This window comes from Notolepis coatsorum, assembly GCF_963971535.1.
Source record: "Notolepis coatsorum genome assembly, chromosome: 18".
Lineage (NCBI taxonomy): Eukaryota > Metazoa > Chordata > Actinopteri > Aulopiformes > Paralepididae > Notolepis > Notolepis coatsorum.
The window spans coordinates 38,321,431-38,338,219 of NC_140182.1; the positions used below are offsets into that span (position 1 = coordinate 38,321,431).

General features: G+C 49.7%; 1 protein-coding gene across 1 annotated transcript in view; it reads left to right on the forward strand.

The window, feature by feature from the left end:
- The first annotated feature begins 1,486 nt into the window (after positions 1–1,486).
- LOC311244986 (aldo-keto reductase family 1 member B1) overlaps positions 1,487–16,789 on the forward strand; it is a 23,512-nt gene continuing 8,209 nt past the window's right edge. Inside the window, exons 1-6 of the mRNA XM_084334714.1 lie at positions 1,487–2,023; positions 6,185–6,376; positions 9,467–9,583; positions 10,076–10,153; positions 10,392–10,508; positions 10,985–11,097. Coding sequence (XP_084190840.1) covers positions 1,937–2,023; positions 6,185–6,376; positions 9,467–9,583; positions 10,076–10,153; positions 10,392–10,508; positions 10,985–11,097 — 704 coding nt within the window. The 5' untranslated portion in view covers positions 1,487–1,936. The remainder of the gene's footprint in view (positions 2,024–6,184; positions 6,377–9,466; positions 9,584–10,075; positions 10,154–10,391; positions 10,509–10,984; positions 11,098–16,789) is intronic.

Genomic DNA, 16,789 nt, shown 5'->3' on the forward strand with positions numbered 1-16,789 from the left:
AGGTGATTAGACCAGATATCAAATATATATATTATGCACTTAAATAATGCAACGGTATAATCCCAATTAAACCATGATACCGATGATATCTCCATCATTCTTTTGGTCACTACCATCGCCGTGACACATGATACTTCTTTGTACGGACATACATCAAATTACTCTTTTGGAAAACTAGGGCACAAACTATGAAGACTCTTTCATTCATACTGATGAATTGAAAATGGGGGACCCTGATGTAAACAAGACGAAAGTCTTTCTCTGGTCTGCATCCCCTTAACAATTGTATGTATTGAGATGTACTGTACTGTACCCATTCTGCAATCTGTTAATAAACTTTTCAATCAATCAATCAAAAACTGATTTAAAGGAGTCAGAGGAGAATAGTGTGTGCAAACTGCAGTGTAGTGATACTATAGCGCCATCTTCTGGCCAGTGGGTGTACCACATCTTAAGAGGTAGGCCAGCAAGGTTCAACTCTAGGGTTATCACTAACCAACATAATTTGTTATCAGTTCAAGTCAATAGAACTTTAGCGCACATGGTGGGGCAATTTAAAATATTGTAGGCCTACGTGCATTCTGTGTGTGTGTGTGAGAGAGAGAGAGAGAGAGAGAGAGAGAGAGACGAGAGAGAGAGAGAGAGAGAGAGAGAGAGAGAGAGAGAGAGAGAAAGAGAGAAAGAGACAGACAGACAGATAGATAGAGACAGACAGACAGACAGACATACAGACAGACAGACAGACAGACAGACAGACAGACAGACAGACAGACAGACAGACAGACAGACAGACAGACAGACAGACAGACAGACAGACAGACAGACAGACAGAGAATGCACGTGTGTATGAGGCTGTGTGTATATATTTGTGAATGTGTAGTATGCATTACCTGTGTGTGTGCACCTCTGTATGTGTTACCTCTGTGTGTGTGTGTGTGTGTGTCACCTCTGTGTGTGTATGTATGTGTGTGTGTGTGTGTGTGTGTGTGTCTGCGTTACCTCTGTGCGTGTGTGCATGTGTATGTGTGTGTGTGTGTGTGTGTGCGCGCACGTGCGCGTTACCTCTGTGTGTATGTGTGTGTGTGTGCGTGCACGCGCGCATGTTACCTCTGTGCGTGTGTGTGTGTGTGTGCGTGCACGCGCGCATGTTACCTCTGTGCGTGTGTGTGTGTGTGCGCGCACGCGCGCGTGTTACCTCTGTGTGTGTGCGTGCACGCGCGCGTGTTACCTCTGTGCGTGTGTGTGTATGTTGTGTGTGTGTGTGTGTGTGTGTGTGTGTGTGTGTGGGCCGCACGCGCGCGTGTTACCTCTGTGTGTGTGTTACCCCTATGACAACAGTGACCTTTATAAAAGCAGCCTTCATGCCTCCTTGTACTATAGTAACCCAGTTTACCCATAAATACTCCACAGAGCTGAAGTAGCTCTGGTGTCCAATCATTAACTAAGAGACTGATAGCAGGACTGAGAGAGAGAGAGAAGGAGAGCGAGGACTGAGAGAGAAGGAGACGACTGATAGGGAGAGAAAGGAGAGAAAGGAGAGAAAGGAGAAAGAGAGAGAGAGAGTGTGCGAGTGAGAAAGAGAGAGAGAGAGAAATAAGAGAGAGAGGACGAGGGTACAAACAGGAAAGGACGAGAGAGGGAGAGAGGGAGAGAGAGAGAGAGAGAGAGAGAGAGACAGAGACAGAGACAGAGACAGAGACAGAGAGAGAGAGAGAGAGAGAGAGAGAGAGAGAGAGAGAGAGAGAGAGAGAGAGAGAGAGGGGAGAGCCTTGGCTGGGGAGTGGGCACAGTGCAGCCGGCCATAAAGTAAAAGAGGAAGACAGACAGATAAGGCAGTGTTGGAGTGTTGCGAAGGTCCCTCTCCTCTGTCGCTTGTCATCTGTCACTTGTCGTCTGTCACTTGTCGTCTGTCACTTGTCGTGGGTAAACACGCCGCATGGAGGAGGAGGATACCCGAGTTGCCAGGACGATAGAACTCAATGACGGCACACGCATGCCCATCCTGGGCCTGGGGACTTGGAAGGTAGCCCACATACACATTGTAGTGTACTACCTTTTTTTTATTTACTCTCTCTCCTATCTAACTCGCTCATACACACACACACACGCACACACACACACACACACACACACACACACACACACACACACACACACACACACACACACAATCTTGGAGTCCCTCTCACTCTGGGTCTCTCTCTCTTTCTCTCACTCTCTCTCCCTTACTCTCTCTCTCTCTCTCACACACACACTCTCTCTCTCTCTCTTTCTTTCTCCCCTCCCCTCCACCTCTCTCTCTCTCTCTCTCTCTCTCTCTCTCTCTCTCTCTCTCTAAACCTCACTGTCAAGTATTTTTGTCTTGTTAACTCATGTGGCAGGATAGAGACCTACTGTGCTGCTATCTGGACCAATGCGTCCAAAACAATAGCAAAAGAATAGCATTATCTTCTTGTCTTGTACAGTATTTCAGTATCATAATTAGATTTGTCTCTCCTGGTAACTGGAAATATGAAATACTAAATATTGTATGGATGTGTATGTTGCAGAGTGGCCCTGCCTGAAGCCTAGTAAGACTTATGTGATATGATATGATATTTGCATTTATAATGCACCCCTCAGCCAATTTTTACATCGGTCCGGGGTGCAGCCCGGCGAAGAAAATAATACGAATAAATGGACAGGACCAGGCAGACGGACAGACAGAGAACATAAGAACACCTCAGACACACAACATAACAGCAAAGTAACTAGTGATCATCCAGAGCGAAAAGGTGGGTTTTAAGCAAGGCCTTGAATGTCTGTACGGTGTTGGCAGACTTGATTTTGAGGGGGAGCTTATTCCACAGTGTCGGCGCCATCACTGCAAAGGCCCGGAAACCCTTTGTCATCAGTTTGGCCCGCAGGACCCTCAGACACAGTTGGTCATTTGATCTGAGGGACCTGGAGCTGATGGGTTGGATCAAGAGTTCCTCAATATATCTCCCTGCCTGAAGTCTAGTAAGCCTTATATCTCCCTGCCTGAAGTCTAGTAAGACTTATATATATCCCTGCCTGAAGTCTAGTAAGACTTATATATCCCTGCCTGAAGTTCAAGTTCAAGTTCTCAAGTTCTTTAATAGTTGTCATACAGAAGTACAGAATACTTTCATACAAAATGCTTCTTACTGTTACGCTCCAGAGACTGTGCTAGACAAGATAGTATCAAATAACATAATAACATAATATAGCATGAATTTAGAAGAAGAAAATGAGGTCACAGTGTTCGGTATAGACATATGTACAATGTTCTGAGTTACCATATAATATACAATACACAATACTATGCAGTGTACTAATGTACAGTACTATCTAGTGCAAAGCAGAAATGGGATGAGGTACAATTTTAGGTACAATTTACAGTAAGGTGTACGAGTTGTAGTGCAATCCTTCATCCATAAATATAAAGTGTGGGGAGTGGGTGCTACAGTGTGTTTGTTTAAAGTGGGTGTGTGCTATAAGTGTGTGGAGTGGGTGCTACAGTGTGTTTGTTTAAAGTGAGTGTGTGCGTGTGGATGTGTGTGCTATGTGCGTTTGGTGGTTGTTGTTGTGTAGTGTTCATTCATTGTTCGTTTAGCAGCCTGATGGCCTGGGGATAGAAGCTTCTTCTGAGTCTTTCTGTGCTCGCCTTGAGACTCCTGTATCGCTTGCCTGACCGCAGCAGTTCAAAGAGGCAGTTGTTCGGGTGACTGGAGTCTTTAATGATTCTCTTAGCCTTGCCCTTGCAACGCTTGTAGTAAATGTTCTGGAGGGTGGGGAGCCCCCCTCCAATTGTGCGTTCGGCTGAACGTGTCACTCTTTGTAGTCTGCTTTGGTCTTGTGCAGTGCTATTCCCAAACCAGGAGTTGATGTTGCCGGTCAAGATGCTCTCTATTGTACATGAGTAGAAGTTCTTAAGGATCTTCTGGCTGACTTGGAACTTCCTTAGGCGCCTGAGGAAGTAGAGGCGTTGTCGTGCCTTCTTCACAACACTGTTAATGTGTGTGGTCCATGTCAAGTCCTCGGATATGTAGGCTCCGAGGTACTTAAAGCTGTTGACTCTCTCAACCGGTGCCCCGTCGATGCTGAGGGGGCTGTAGTCCTTGACCCCCGACCTCCTGAAGTCCACAATCATCTCCTTTGTTTTGCTGACGTTCAGGGAGAGGCTGTTTTCCTGGCACCATCCCGCCAGGACCTTGACCTCTTCCAGGTAGGCCCTCTCGTCGTTGGCAGAGATCAGGCCCACCACCACTGTGTCGTCAGCAAATTTGACGATTGTATTGCTACTCCGCTGAGCCACACAGTCGTGTGTGTACAGGGAGTAGAGGAGGGGACTCAGAACACAGCCCTGGGGGGCCCCTATGTTGAGGGTGATGGATGAGGAGGTGCAGTTGCCTGCTCTCACCACCTGGGGTCTGCCAGTCAGGAAGTCCAAGACCCACTGGCAGAGGTCATAGCCCAAGCCCAGGTCCCTGAGCTTGGCTATGAGTATGGAGGGGACTATGGTATTGAATGCCGAGCTGTAGTCGATGAATAGCATTCTCACATAGTTCCCCTGCCTCTTGTCCAGGTGTGATGCTGCTGTGTGCAGCACATGGGATATGGCGTCCTCCGTGGACCTGTTGGGGCGGTATGCAAATTGCAGGGGGTCCATGTTGATGGGGAGGGAGGAGCAGATGTAGCCCTTTACTAGCTTCTCGAAGCACTTCATGGCTATGGAGGTGAGAGCTACAGGGCGGTAGTCGTTGAGGCAAGCAGGCTTGGATTTTTTGGGTACAGGGATAATAGTGGACTTCTTCAGGCAGGTGGGGATGACAGCCTGTTCTAAGGACAGGTTAAATATGTCAGTGAATACTGGGGCCAGTTGGTCGGCACAGACTTTTAGGACGCGGCCGGGGATGCCGTCTGGACCTGCTGCCTTCCTGATATTCACTTTTTTAAAGGTCCGCCTCACCTCATGCTCTGTTACCCTGAACACTGCGCCTCCATCAGCAGCCGACCCCCCCCCCCCCCCCCCCCCCCCCATTGCCGAGGCTTGTGAGCTGGTGTTGTTATTACCAGCATCAAACCTCGCATAGAAGGTATTGAGGTCATTTGCTAAGGAGATGTCACTGTTCAGTTTGAGGGAGGCGCCTTTGTAGTCTGTCATCGTTTTGAGCCCCTGCCACATAGCTCTAGAGTCAGCTTGTTCAAACTGGAGTTCAATTTTATCCCTGTAGCGTCGTTTGGCCTCTGACACAGTCCTCCTTACGTTGTATCGCGCCACCTTGTGGTCATTCATGTTGCCTGCCTCTAGGCCGTCGTTGTATGCTTTGGTGCGCTCTCTCAGAGCTTCACGGACGGATTTGTCTACCCAGGGTTTTTGATTTGGGTAAACTTTCATTTTGGTAGTGGGGATTGTTTCTTTCACCCTAGTACAAACATAGTCCAGCACTGTCTCCGTGTAGGCATTAATGTTATCTGTGTCGCGGAACACATTCCAGTCTGTGTTGTGAAACACTGACCGGATCGTATCCTCTGACGTCACATCCCATTTCTGCACCTCTCGCGAGACTACGGGAAGGCTAGTAAGATTTATATATCTCCCTGCCTGAAGGCTAGTAAGACTTATATATCTCCCTGCCTGAAGTCTAGTAAGACTTATATATCTCCCTGCCTGAAGTCTAGTAAGCCTTATATCTCCCTGCCTGAAGTCTAGTAAGCCTTATATATCCCTGCCTGAAGTCTAGTAAGCCTTATATATCCCTGCCTGAAGGCTAGTAAGACTTATATATCTCCCTGCCTGAAGTCTAGTAAGACTTATATATCTCCCTGCCTGAAGTCTAGTAAGCCTTATATCTCCCTGCCTGAAGTCTAGTAAGCCTTATATATCCCTGCCTGAAGGCTAGTAAGACTTGTATCTCCCTGCCTGAAGAGCCCATGTTTCCCATCTGGGTTCAACTGTAGGTGAGTGACTAGGACATTTCCATTTTTCCCTATAAGATTAGTTTCACGCTCTGATGCTTTCATGTCCTGCTTACGAGTCCAATTCATAGTCGTTTCAGTCCTCCCACCTCCTAGTCTTGATTGTGACCTGTCGTTTCAGTCCTCCCACCTCCTAGTCTTGTTGTGACCTGTCGTTTCAGTCCTCCCACCTCCTAGTCTTGATTGTGACCTGTCGTTTCAGTCCTCCCACCTCCAGTCCTCCCTCCTCCCTGCCACATTGTTCCAGGGGGCTGTGGAGGCGGGCATAGCGGCTGGCTACCGCCACATCGACACGGCTTACAGCTACAACAACGAGGTGGAAGTCGGCAGGGCCATCCGTGCCAAGATGCAGCAGGGCATCATCCAACGCAAAGACATGTTCATCGTCAGTAAGGTGGGTGGTGGTGGACAGACATGGCGTCAGTAAGACGTGTGGATGTGGGGTCACCGTGGTGGTGATGGGTGGTGCTGGGCATATGGGGATAGAATGGGGGTTTCCAAACGTTTTATGTAAATGTATGTCTCCTAAATCAACAATAATTTTTAAGGGTCCTATTTTGATGTTCTGGGATTCACAAATACGTCAGGAAAAGAGGAAGTTAAAAGGTTAAATTCAGAATGTTGTTGTTCTTCATACTGGATAGATTAGATTAGATTCAAATGTATGGTCATTATAGAGCACAAGTAATATACAATGTACAGGTGATATAAAATATATAGGAAATTAGTACTACTGAGTAATAGTGCTAATCAGATGTATGTACAGTGTTAAAGTATTATTATGTACAGTGATACAGGTATAAAGACACTATGGTAGTAGTAAGTCATACTGGCCAGCGGTATAACTAGTAAGAGAGGTAAGGGATATGCACAGATATAGTATCTACAGATATGTATAAGGATTATATGCAGGTATATACAGACAGAAGTGGATAAATATATATATGGTAAGTATAAATATATATATATATATAACGGTTGTGACAACGTCACCTCAAACTTCGATGCCCTGAGTGGGAGTCGAACCCCGGCCTCCCACACCGCAGGCAGCAACACAGTCTGCTATACCAAGAGGTGAATCCACTACTTCGCAATGTGTCTATCTGTCTTTGAGGATGTGAGAGTGAGTTTAACCCATAGCACCGCTACTCACCCCAGCCCTTCTTGACTGCGCTTCACGATACCATCCGTTACACACATTGTGTCATTGTGAAGCAGGAAACAGGGCTATAGAGTTCCAACATTCAGAACCTTCCCTTTAAGGTTAGGTTGAGGCAGAGAAGGTTACGTTTAGGATAATATCAACCATGTCACCATAATACGTCACATTGACGGACTTATTTCTAGCTACCAAAAAGTCAACATAGGATGTTAACACGAGAGTTTCCTCTCTTTTTTTTCGTAAACAGATTTACACAAGGCCACAGGATTCATATCCACTGTATAGACCAACTGTATAGAGACCAACTGTATAGACCAACCAACTGTCAGGGGTGTAAAGTACTTGAGTAATTGTACTTTGTTACAATACTTAAGTACTGTTTTGGGGGATTTGTACTTTACTTGAGTATTATTAGATTTGTATACTTGTACTTTTACTCAATTACATAAAAAAAAATTAAAAACATACTTTTTACTCCTTACATTTAAAATGCAGACCTACAAAGTACAAATCTCGCAGGTCCAACCATTTTAATTAGTATATTTGTTTCTCTGGCCGAACTAACATTAACGTTATTAATCCTGCGGCCACACTTTATTTAAAAGCAGCCAATCATCGCCTGTTCGAATCCAGCTCACAGCTCCGGGGTTGTCACCAGCTTGGCTGGCCGTTCACACTAATACAATTGGCAGTATTAGAGGGTGGGAGAAGCTGGCGGGGTGGGTCCGGGTCGTTGTAAACAGCGACTCCTACAGTTTGGTCGAGGCGCCTGCTAAGCGCGGATAGGATCTAAGGGCGGTAGTGTGATCCTTCCACACGTTACACGCTCTCAGTGAGAGTCCGCGCTGCCAGGTGAAAAGAAGCGGTTGATTGGCTAGACGTGTGTCGGAGGAAGCACGTGATAGCCTCCACTCTCCCAGACCGACTGTGGGGGGTAAGTGCGCAGCGACCAGGAAGGGGATTGGGAATTGGCATAACGACTAACATTGGGATGGGAGAAAATCGGAGGAAAAAGGAGGGGGAAAAAGATAATTTTTTTTTTTAAAAGCAGCCAATCAAATCCCCATCAATGGAAAATGAACCCGCCCATACCCATGCTGATTGGTCCTTGTGCAAGACTAGAAAGCGGGGATCTTTGATTAAACACCTGCTATCAGATGAATAGACAGTCAGATAAAAAGTTTTTACTTTTACTTTTTAGTACTTCAGTACATTTGAAAGTAGAAACTTTTTTTTTTTGATCCACTTTTTCTCCCATTTTTCTATATTTTCTCCCATCCCAATTTCGTATCATCCAATTCAACCCTCCCCTGTCACGAACGCTGTTTCTTGCCTCCCACAAGCCGGCTGCAATGTGGACTAAGTCATACATAGCACAAGTCCCCTCCGGTACTTGAGGTAACAGCAGTCGCATCTTTTCACCTGCGCAGCTTGATCTCTCAGTGGCGAGGAGTAATGCGTGGGAGGCTCACGCCATAGATATATCTATGGCTCACGCTGCCCCCGACACTTCCTGATTCTACTGCGCAGGCGCACCAACCAACCTGTAGGAGTCGCTGTCCACAACGCCTGATCCCCACCCATCAGTTTCCCACCCCCTAATACGGCCAATGTGTATTAGTACGGACGACCAGCTAAACTGAAAGCAATGTGGAGCGCTGGGCTCGAACAGGCGAGCCCAGCGTCTCCGCATTCGTGGCGAGCGCCTTGCCCACTACGCCATGTAGCCGCCCCCAAAAAAAAGTAGAAACTTTTTTACTTTTACTCAAGTGTGTTTTTAGCCAGATACTCTGACTTTTACTTGAGTAAGATTTTGAGACGGTACCCATACTTTCACTTAAGTATAATTTCTGGGTACTTTTTACACCCCTGCCAACTGTATAGACCAACTGTATAGACCAACGGCTAGAACTTTGAGCTCCAGCCTGTTAATCTTTGAAAATCAGTAGAACAGGTCCTTATAGCTGACTGTCAAACCATCCACCAAGTTTGAGCCAAACAAGATAAGAAATATGCAGGTTATCATGGTAGACAGTCAGATATGTAGACACACACGCACGCACGCACGCACGCACGCACGCACGCACGCACGCACACACACACACACATCACTCTGTCTGTAAATGGACTGCAATTGGACTACATTTATATAACCGCTTTACAACTTATGCCTCAAAATCACACACCAATGGCAACCATGCAAGGTGTCAACCTGCTCTTTGGGAGCAGTTAGGGCTACAGTGTCTGTCCGTCAGTCAATCAATCAGTCAATCAATCACATCCACAGCCCCCTCCCCTCTGCGTGTGTTGTGTATATTGTAGCTCTGGTGCACCCACCACGCCCCAGAAGACATCCCTCTCTGCCTGGACAAGTCCCTGAGTGACCTCCAGCTGGACTACCTGGATCTCTATCTGGTGCACTTTCCTGTTGGGCTGAAGGTAGACATTCAACACAACCACACAGAACCGTCCTTGTCCCAGGAGGGGAAGCTTTATAATAAGAAACCTTGTTTCAAAACAGTAGTTACAGAGCAATTCACGCAGCCAACAAATGAATGAATTGAGGAATTATGCAGGTTATCTCACAAGGTGGGAACAGGATGGAAAGCAATCCCATCCTGAGCACGACATGAGAGCAAAATGGCCGCCGTGTGAATATGGTCAATTCTCTCTTTAATCTCTAGTTTGTATCCATCGCTTTTTAGCATTTTAAAGGTGTTATAGATTAAATTTGTATGTAGAGTAATCGTTTAAAATATATTACATCCACAGAGATTTTAGAAAGGTGTGGAACAAAAATATTGATTGTCTTGGGACTTACTTATTTGTCCCCGTCATTAGAATTTAATTGAATAGTTTCTGCCTCGTCATGTTGGTCTCGCACAGTGAGATAATATTGCCCTTTCTCTTCACGTTTGTTTTGGGCTCTAGAGAGTGGACGATGAGCTCTTCCCTATGAAAGATGGACAGATGCTGACCTCTGATGTGGACTATATAGACGTATGGAGGGTAAGACACACGCACGCGTGCGCGCGCGCACACACACACACACACACACACACAGCACACACACACACACACACACACACACACACACACACACACACACACACACACACACACACACAGCCTCTTTCTTCTCAAACACTGTTCTCTCTCTCTCTCTCTCTCTCTCTCTCTCTCTCTCTCTCTCTCTCTCTCTCTCTCTCTCTTTCTCTCTCTCTTTCTCTCTCTCTCTCCCTCTCAGGGCATGGAGGTGCTGAAGGCTTCAGGGAAGGTGATGAGTATTGGTGTGTCCAACTTCAACGTCCTCCAACTGGAGAGACTACTGGCTTTATGCAGAGTCCCCCCTGCTGTCAACCAGGTGTGTCTTCTTCTTCTTCTTCTTCTTCTTCTTCTTCTTCTTCTTCTTCTTCTTCTTCTTCTTCTTCTTCTTCTTCTTCTTCTTCTTCTTCTTCTTCTTCTTCTTCTTCTTCTACACCTTCTCTGTTTTCTTCTCCTCCTCCAACTCCTCCTTCTTCTCCTCCTCCTCCAACTCCTTTCTTCTTCTCCTCCTTCTCCTCCAACTCCTCCAACAACTCCTTATTATCCTCCCCAACTCCTTCTTTCTTCTTCTCCTCCTTCTTCTCGTCCTCCTTCTTCTCCTCCTTCTTATTCTCCTTCTCCAACTCCTTCTTCTTCTCATCCTTCTTCTCCTCCTCCTCAGTGAGTGATGAACAGTTAGTTGAAAGACAAGCATACATGTATATTGATAACAGATCAGCTTGATTATTATTTAGTTTGCTCTCGAAACCCTGCTCTGCTTTATTCTGACCTGTCGTGTTTCCTCCCGGCCTGTAGGTGGAGCTGCATCCCTACCTGGTGCAGACTGAGTTGATTGAGTTCTGTAAGTCCAAGAACATTGCCCTCACCGCCTACAGCCCCTTCGGCTCACCTGGGAGACCCCAGGAACTGTGAGTCCCCCATTAAACCCTGCGAACTGGACCTCACAGCTAAATAGTCCAAGTCCAGATCCTCAATTCTGTGACCATTCTCTGGCTGTTTTGATTATTGATTTGATGTCTATAGACCTTTTATTAAAAAATATTTACCTACACGCCCCTCCCACAAATCCCCAGCTTTTTTCTAGAGGGCAATTTTTTTTTAATTATTATTAAGGATGTGAAATATTTATCATTATCAACTATCCAGTTTGTTTTTATAGTGTAATGTCTGGCTACTTAACATCATTGAACATACAGATAGAGAAGTACAGGTGAAATTGTGACAGTTGGGATCTGTAACTATCATAGCTATCTCCTTCCTTACATACTGTAAAAATGGCAAACTCCAAACACCCAGCTTCCCTTTCAAAAGTTATGTTTTCACTGCATGGTTGCCATCTTGGATTTCTGTGTCAAAATTATGTCATAACGTGAAACTGATTCTTGTGGTTAAGTTACAGGAAAGGCAAATTTGATGCATTTGATTTGAGTATTTTGCATGAAATCTCATACATTTGACTTTTTCTGGGATCTTGGTGCTTTGGGCATTAAAGGGTTAATATCGAAAGGTTATAACTTATTTCATAACCTAGTTATATGAATACTGGCTGAGTGTCTCGCTCTGCCAATGAGATAACCTCTTATCTCCACGCACCTAGCGTGCACGCGAAACAAACAAATGCACCCACTTGCATGTGACCAAGCCACTCCCATGCGTCTCCCTATATGATGCCGGAAATGGTCACGCTCCCCCTTCCCAGATCGATTTCCATAAGCGGAAACCATCCAAGGGACCTCAGGGCGCTAAGAGCGAGACGCTCAGCCAGTATTCATATAACTAGGTTATGAAATAACCTTTCATTATATATCATAACTGGCTATCGCGTCTCGCTCTGCCAATGAGATAAGGGGCAGAGCGGACGCGTGGCCCGACAAGTGTACCCCCTGAGGGCCGATAAGCCCCAGTCAGGGAGGAGGGGAGTCCCGTCCACCCGCCCGTCCTAACGAAGGGGGGGAGGCAGTTAACTCCACCAAAGTGCGAAAAAGGGGGAACCAGGCACCCCTGAACGCACAGCACAGGCGGGACCACGTGTGACACAGCACCCCGTGGTCCACACCCACACACCCCGGCTAGCCCACCTGATGGCGGGATGCAGGAGAGGTCCCAGACCTCAGAACTGCCTGGGAGACAGAACCCCCAGTCATGTCCATGAGGTAAAACTTAACGAAAGGACCCGGGGAGGACCAGGAGGCCACAGCACAGATGTCCTCCACGAGGCCTCCCCTAACAGGGCAGCAGAGGCCGCCACCCCATGAGTGGAGTGCGCCCTGATGCCCCCGGGGGGGACCTGTCCAGCCAACGTGTAGCAAAGGGCAATGCCCTCGCACAACCAATGTGACAGGCGCTGCTTGGATAGCGCCTTACCCGTGCGAGGGCCACCGTAACAAACAAACAGTTGATCGGAAGCCCTGAGATCCTGCGTCCAACTAAGGTAAACCCCCAGTGCACGGACAGGACACGACAGGTGAAGGCTCGCCTCCAACACACTAGAGTGAGGAGGCGGATGAAACGCCTGAACCACAATATCCCTGGAGCGAAAAGAGCTCCGGATATTTTTTGGCACGAAGACTGGATTAGGCCTCAGAGTCGCACCGCTATCGGCCCGAATAGACAGGCACTCAGGCCGCACCGAGAGAGCACACAGCTCACCCACGCGCTTAGCGGAGGTGATGGCCAAAAGGAACGCAGTCTTAAAAGACAGCCGATCCAATAGCGCCTGCTCAAGAGGCTCAAACGGGGCCTCCGACAACCAGCCCAGGACCAGTTGGAGGTCCCAACTCGGAGACAGAGAACGTTCCACAGGCTTGAGATACAGAGCGCCAAACAGGAAACGTTTCATGAGAGGGTGGCTGAACATCGTACCGCCCTCAAAACCCACGTGACAAGAGGATATAGCCACGGCGTATACCCTCACTGTCGAGGCCGACAGCTTATTCAAGATAGACTGGAGGAAGGAAAGAACAGAGTCCAGGGGGCAGGACACTGGGTCCAGGCCCCCAACCTCACACCACTCTTGAAAAGCACCCCACTTACCTGCGTAAACCGCGGTAGTGGACGGAGCGAGCGCGTTCCGGATGGTGTTAATCACAGTAGGGTTAAGACATCCCCTCCAGACTCACCCTTCCAGCAGCCAAACCATCAACGGCTGCCCCAGAACAGGGGGTAGACACAGCGTTCCACGTGCCTGAGAGAGGGCCCGCGGCGACCATGGAACAGGCCACGGCGGGGCTACCAAGAGTTGGATCAGGACCGGGAACCACACAGCCGAGCCCCGGTCCGGCGCGATCAGGATCAAAGTCCTGCGCTCCCGACGTACCCGCTCCAACAGCTGAGCTATCAGGTGTATGGGGGGGAACGCATACAGAATCCCGGGCGGCCACGGATACATCGAGAAGGCATCCACCCCCAGAGGGGGGTTGTCCTTCCGACTGACCGAGAACCACAAGGGGCACTGGTGGGACTGTCTGCTTGCAAACAGGTCCATCGTGGCCTCCCCGAATCGGTCCCAGACCTGCCTGACTATGTCTGGACGTAGTCCCCACTCGTCGGGATGAGGACCGCCTGGCGACATCACATCTGCACCCACATTCTCCCTGCCAGGGATGTGGAGAGCCCTCAGGCTGCGCAGATTGAGAGATGCCCATAGCCAGAGCTCGACCGCCGCCCGGTGCAGACGGAGGGAGCGTACTCCTCCCTGTCTGTTGATATAAGACGCTGATGTCATGTTGTCCGTCCTGATCAAAACATGCTTGCCCACCACCAGGTGGCCGAGCCGCTTGAGGACCAGAAGGACTGCCTTCAATTCCAACACATTGATATGTAGTGCAGACCGGGCAGCATGGTCCGGCCAGCTGCCCCCTACTGCGTCGGTCCGACACGTCCCCCCCATCCCGTGAGGGAGGCGTCGGTGAAGACCGTGACATGTGATAGCCTGCTGCCCATGGAGATCCCGCTGGTGAGGGCACCAGGCCTCCCCCAGTGGTCGAGATCCCCCAGTACTGACACGGGAACCTTCAGTCGCTTCCACTTGCCACTCACCGGGTCTATTTTCATACTGAAAAAACACCTCTGTATCCTCCTCATGAAGAGGAGGCCAAGAAGGACCACAGGTTGAGCAGATAGGTTGAGCAGATGCCATTATACCGAGCAGGCGCATCACGGACAGCGCCGTAACCGTCGTGCCAGGACGGAACCTCCTGAGTGCGCTGAGAATATCCTCTCGCCGCGGCTCTGAGAGGGTTGCCCTCATGGGCCTTGAGCTTAGAACCAAGCCCAAGTACTCCACCTGTTGACTGGGAAGAGGAGTACTCTTCTCCCAGTTTACAGCAAAACCTAGACTGGTGAGGAATTCCACCACCAGCCTGGTATGAGACCTGGCGATCTCCTCTGACCGGCTGAGGAGCAGAATGTCGTCTAGGTAGAATAGAATTCGTATCCCCTGACGATGCAGAGGTCCCAGCGCGGTCTCCACGCACTTGGTGAATGTGCGAGGGGCCAGAGAGTAGCCGAACGGCAGCCTCTGGTATTCGTACACTATGCCCTGAAAGAGGAAGCAAAGGAATTTCCTGTGAGGAGGGAAGATCGGGATGTGAAAATACGCATCCTTCAGGTCTATGGAGGTGAACCAGTCTCCCACTCTGACAGCGCTTAGCAGGTGTTTGATGGTCAACATTCTGAACCGTCTCGCCACAACAGCTGATTGAACGCGGACAGGTCCAGTATAGGTCTGACACCTCCCGATTTCTTGGGCACCAGAAAATACCGGGAGTAAACGCCACACATCGCATCCTCCCTTGGGACCACGACAATGGCCTGCTTCGCCAACCGAGATTGGATCTCGCTGCGGACCCTGACAAAAGGGTCTGTACCAAACCCAAAAACGGAGGGTGGGGTTGTGCAAATTGCAACACAAGCCCCCGCCTCAGCGTTCTCTCCATCCACCTCGAGATATGGCACTGCTGTAGCCATACGTGATGATAATCCCAAAGCGCACCCGCCGCCAACTGGCGCTGGTCCGCCAGGAACCGTAGATAGGAGGCCCGGTCCCACACGCTGTGTGTTGCCAACCCTGGACTCGCCAACCGTGCGAGCAGGGTGTCCCGCGGAGCCGGGATATCGCACCCTGACTCTACCAACGAGGCAATCGCACCCAAGGGGGGACCCCGACAGAAAGGGCCGGTCTGATACGGGGGGAGCGGCCATCACCCCCGGTGACATAAGCTCCCCCGCTGAGCATCTTCCCGGCATGGACTGCTGAGGATAGCCTGCTCTGCAGCTGGACATGCAAGGCGTGTGGTCCCCACACTGCCCGATAGGGTGGGTCCCTACACACCGTAGTCCTGTAGTGATATTACTACCACCCAAACCATGCGTGCCTGACTGACCACCGCCGGTCGTCCGGTCGGGGGAGGCACTAACGTGATATCCGGCCTGGCGAGGGCGGGGCTGGGGGAACTCACGCTGCGACCTCCTGGGCCTAGAGTTCCCCCGCTGACAACCTTTTTTAGATACAGGGAACCCTGCTCCATCGACAGACACAACACCAGGCTCACCAAACACAGACGCAGAACGTGTGGTGTGGGAGCCGCTTGACAGCACAGCATTCTCACAGGCAGACCCAGGCCTAGCTAGCAACTGGGTGTCAGCCCCTGTCCCCATGAGAAGCGAAACGTGGGGCCGCTTGCGCTTCACTGAAAGCATGCGGCCCGCAGCCAAAGGGAACAAATCAGAGCCCTGTGTCCCGTAGCGTAGCGGGGGGGAGTAACCGGAGAGCGTGCTAGACACAGCTAGACGGCGACGGTTCTTTAGGGCATGCTCATCTAATGTAGCCGATCCCTCGGCCGCCGAGGCTGTCGGCCTTGTGATCACCTGTTTTCTTTGTGCCCAGGGTATCTCAGGCGGGGGAAACATGGCCGCCGGTCGGGGGCCTCGCCGCAGCCGCTGGCGAGGCCGTGCTCTCACCTCTGGCTGCGCGGTGTGGGGCGGTGTGGGGCCCAGGTCAAATACCGCCCGCGCCCCTGCGGACAGACCAAAAAGTCCCTCTGCGGAGAGGGGAGCCCTGAGGAGGGGAAGTCTTCTCTCCTCCTCAAGGGGAGACTGTTCCAACCAAAGATGCCTGTGAACCAGTGTTGACAGCATCCTAGCCCTCCCTGTGGTTATAGCTTGCGGCTGGGTCAAAAGCTGTATAACCTCAAAAACATGCGCAATGTTTTTGACGTTGGCCGGCCCTAAGGCCCCACCACCCGACACCATTGTGGACAGAAAAGCAGCCAAATGAGCAATGTTATTGGTTGCTGCTAAATTCCGTCCCGCGGCGGTATAAGCTTCATCAGCCCACTCAGCCACCTGCCGGGCCGACTCGCCCTCTGGCGTCGGCTTCCGGGTGGGATACCGTTCAACCATGCCAGGGCAAAGGGCCGATGCGACCTGGCCCTCTAAGCACGGCACACCTGCCTTGCGCCCTGTCGTCAGCCCATCCACCCGTATAAAGGGTAAATAAGCCTCAGCAAAACCCCCCACATTAGACACCGATTGACCTTCAGCAATGAAACGGTTAAGAGGAGGGAAGAGTGGTGACAACCCCGTCGGGGCACATGGGGA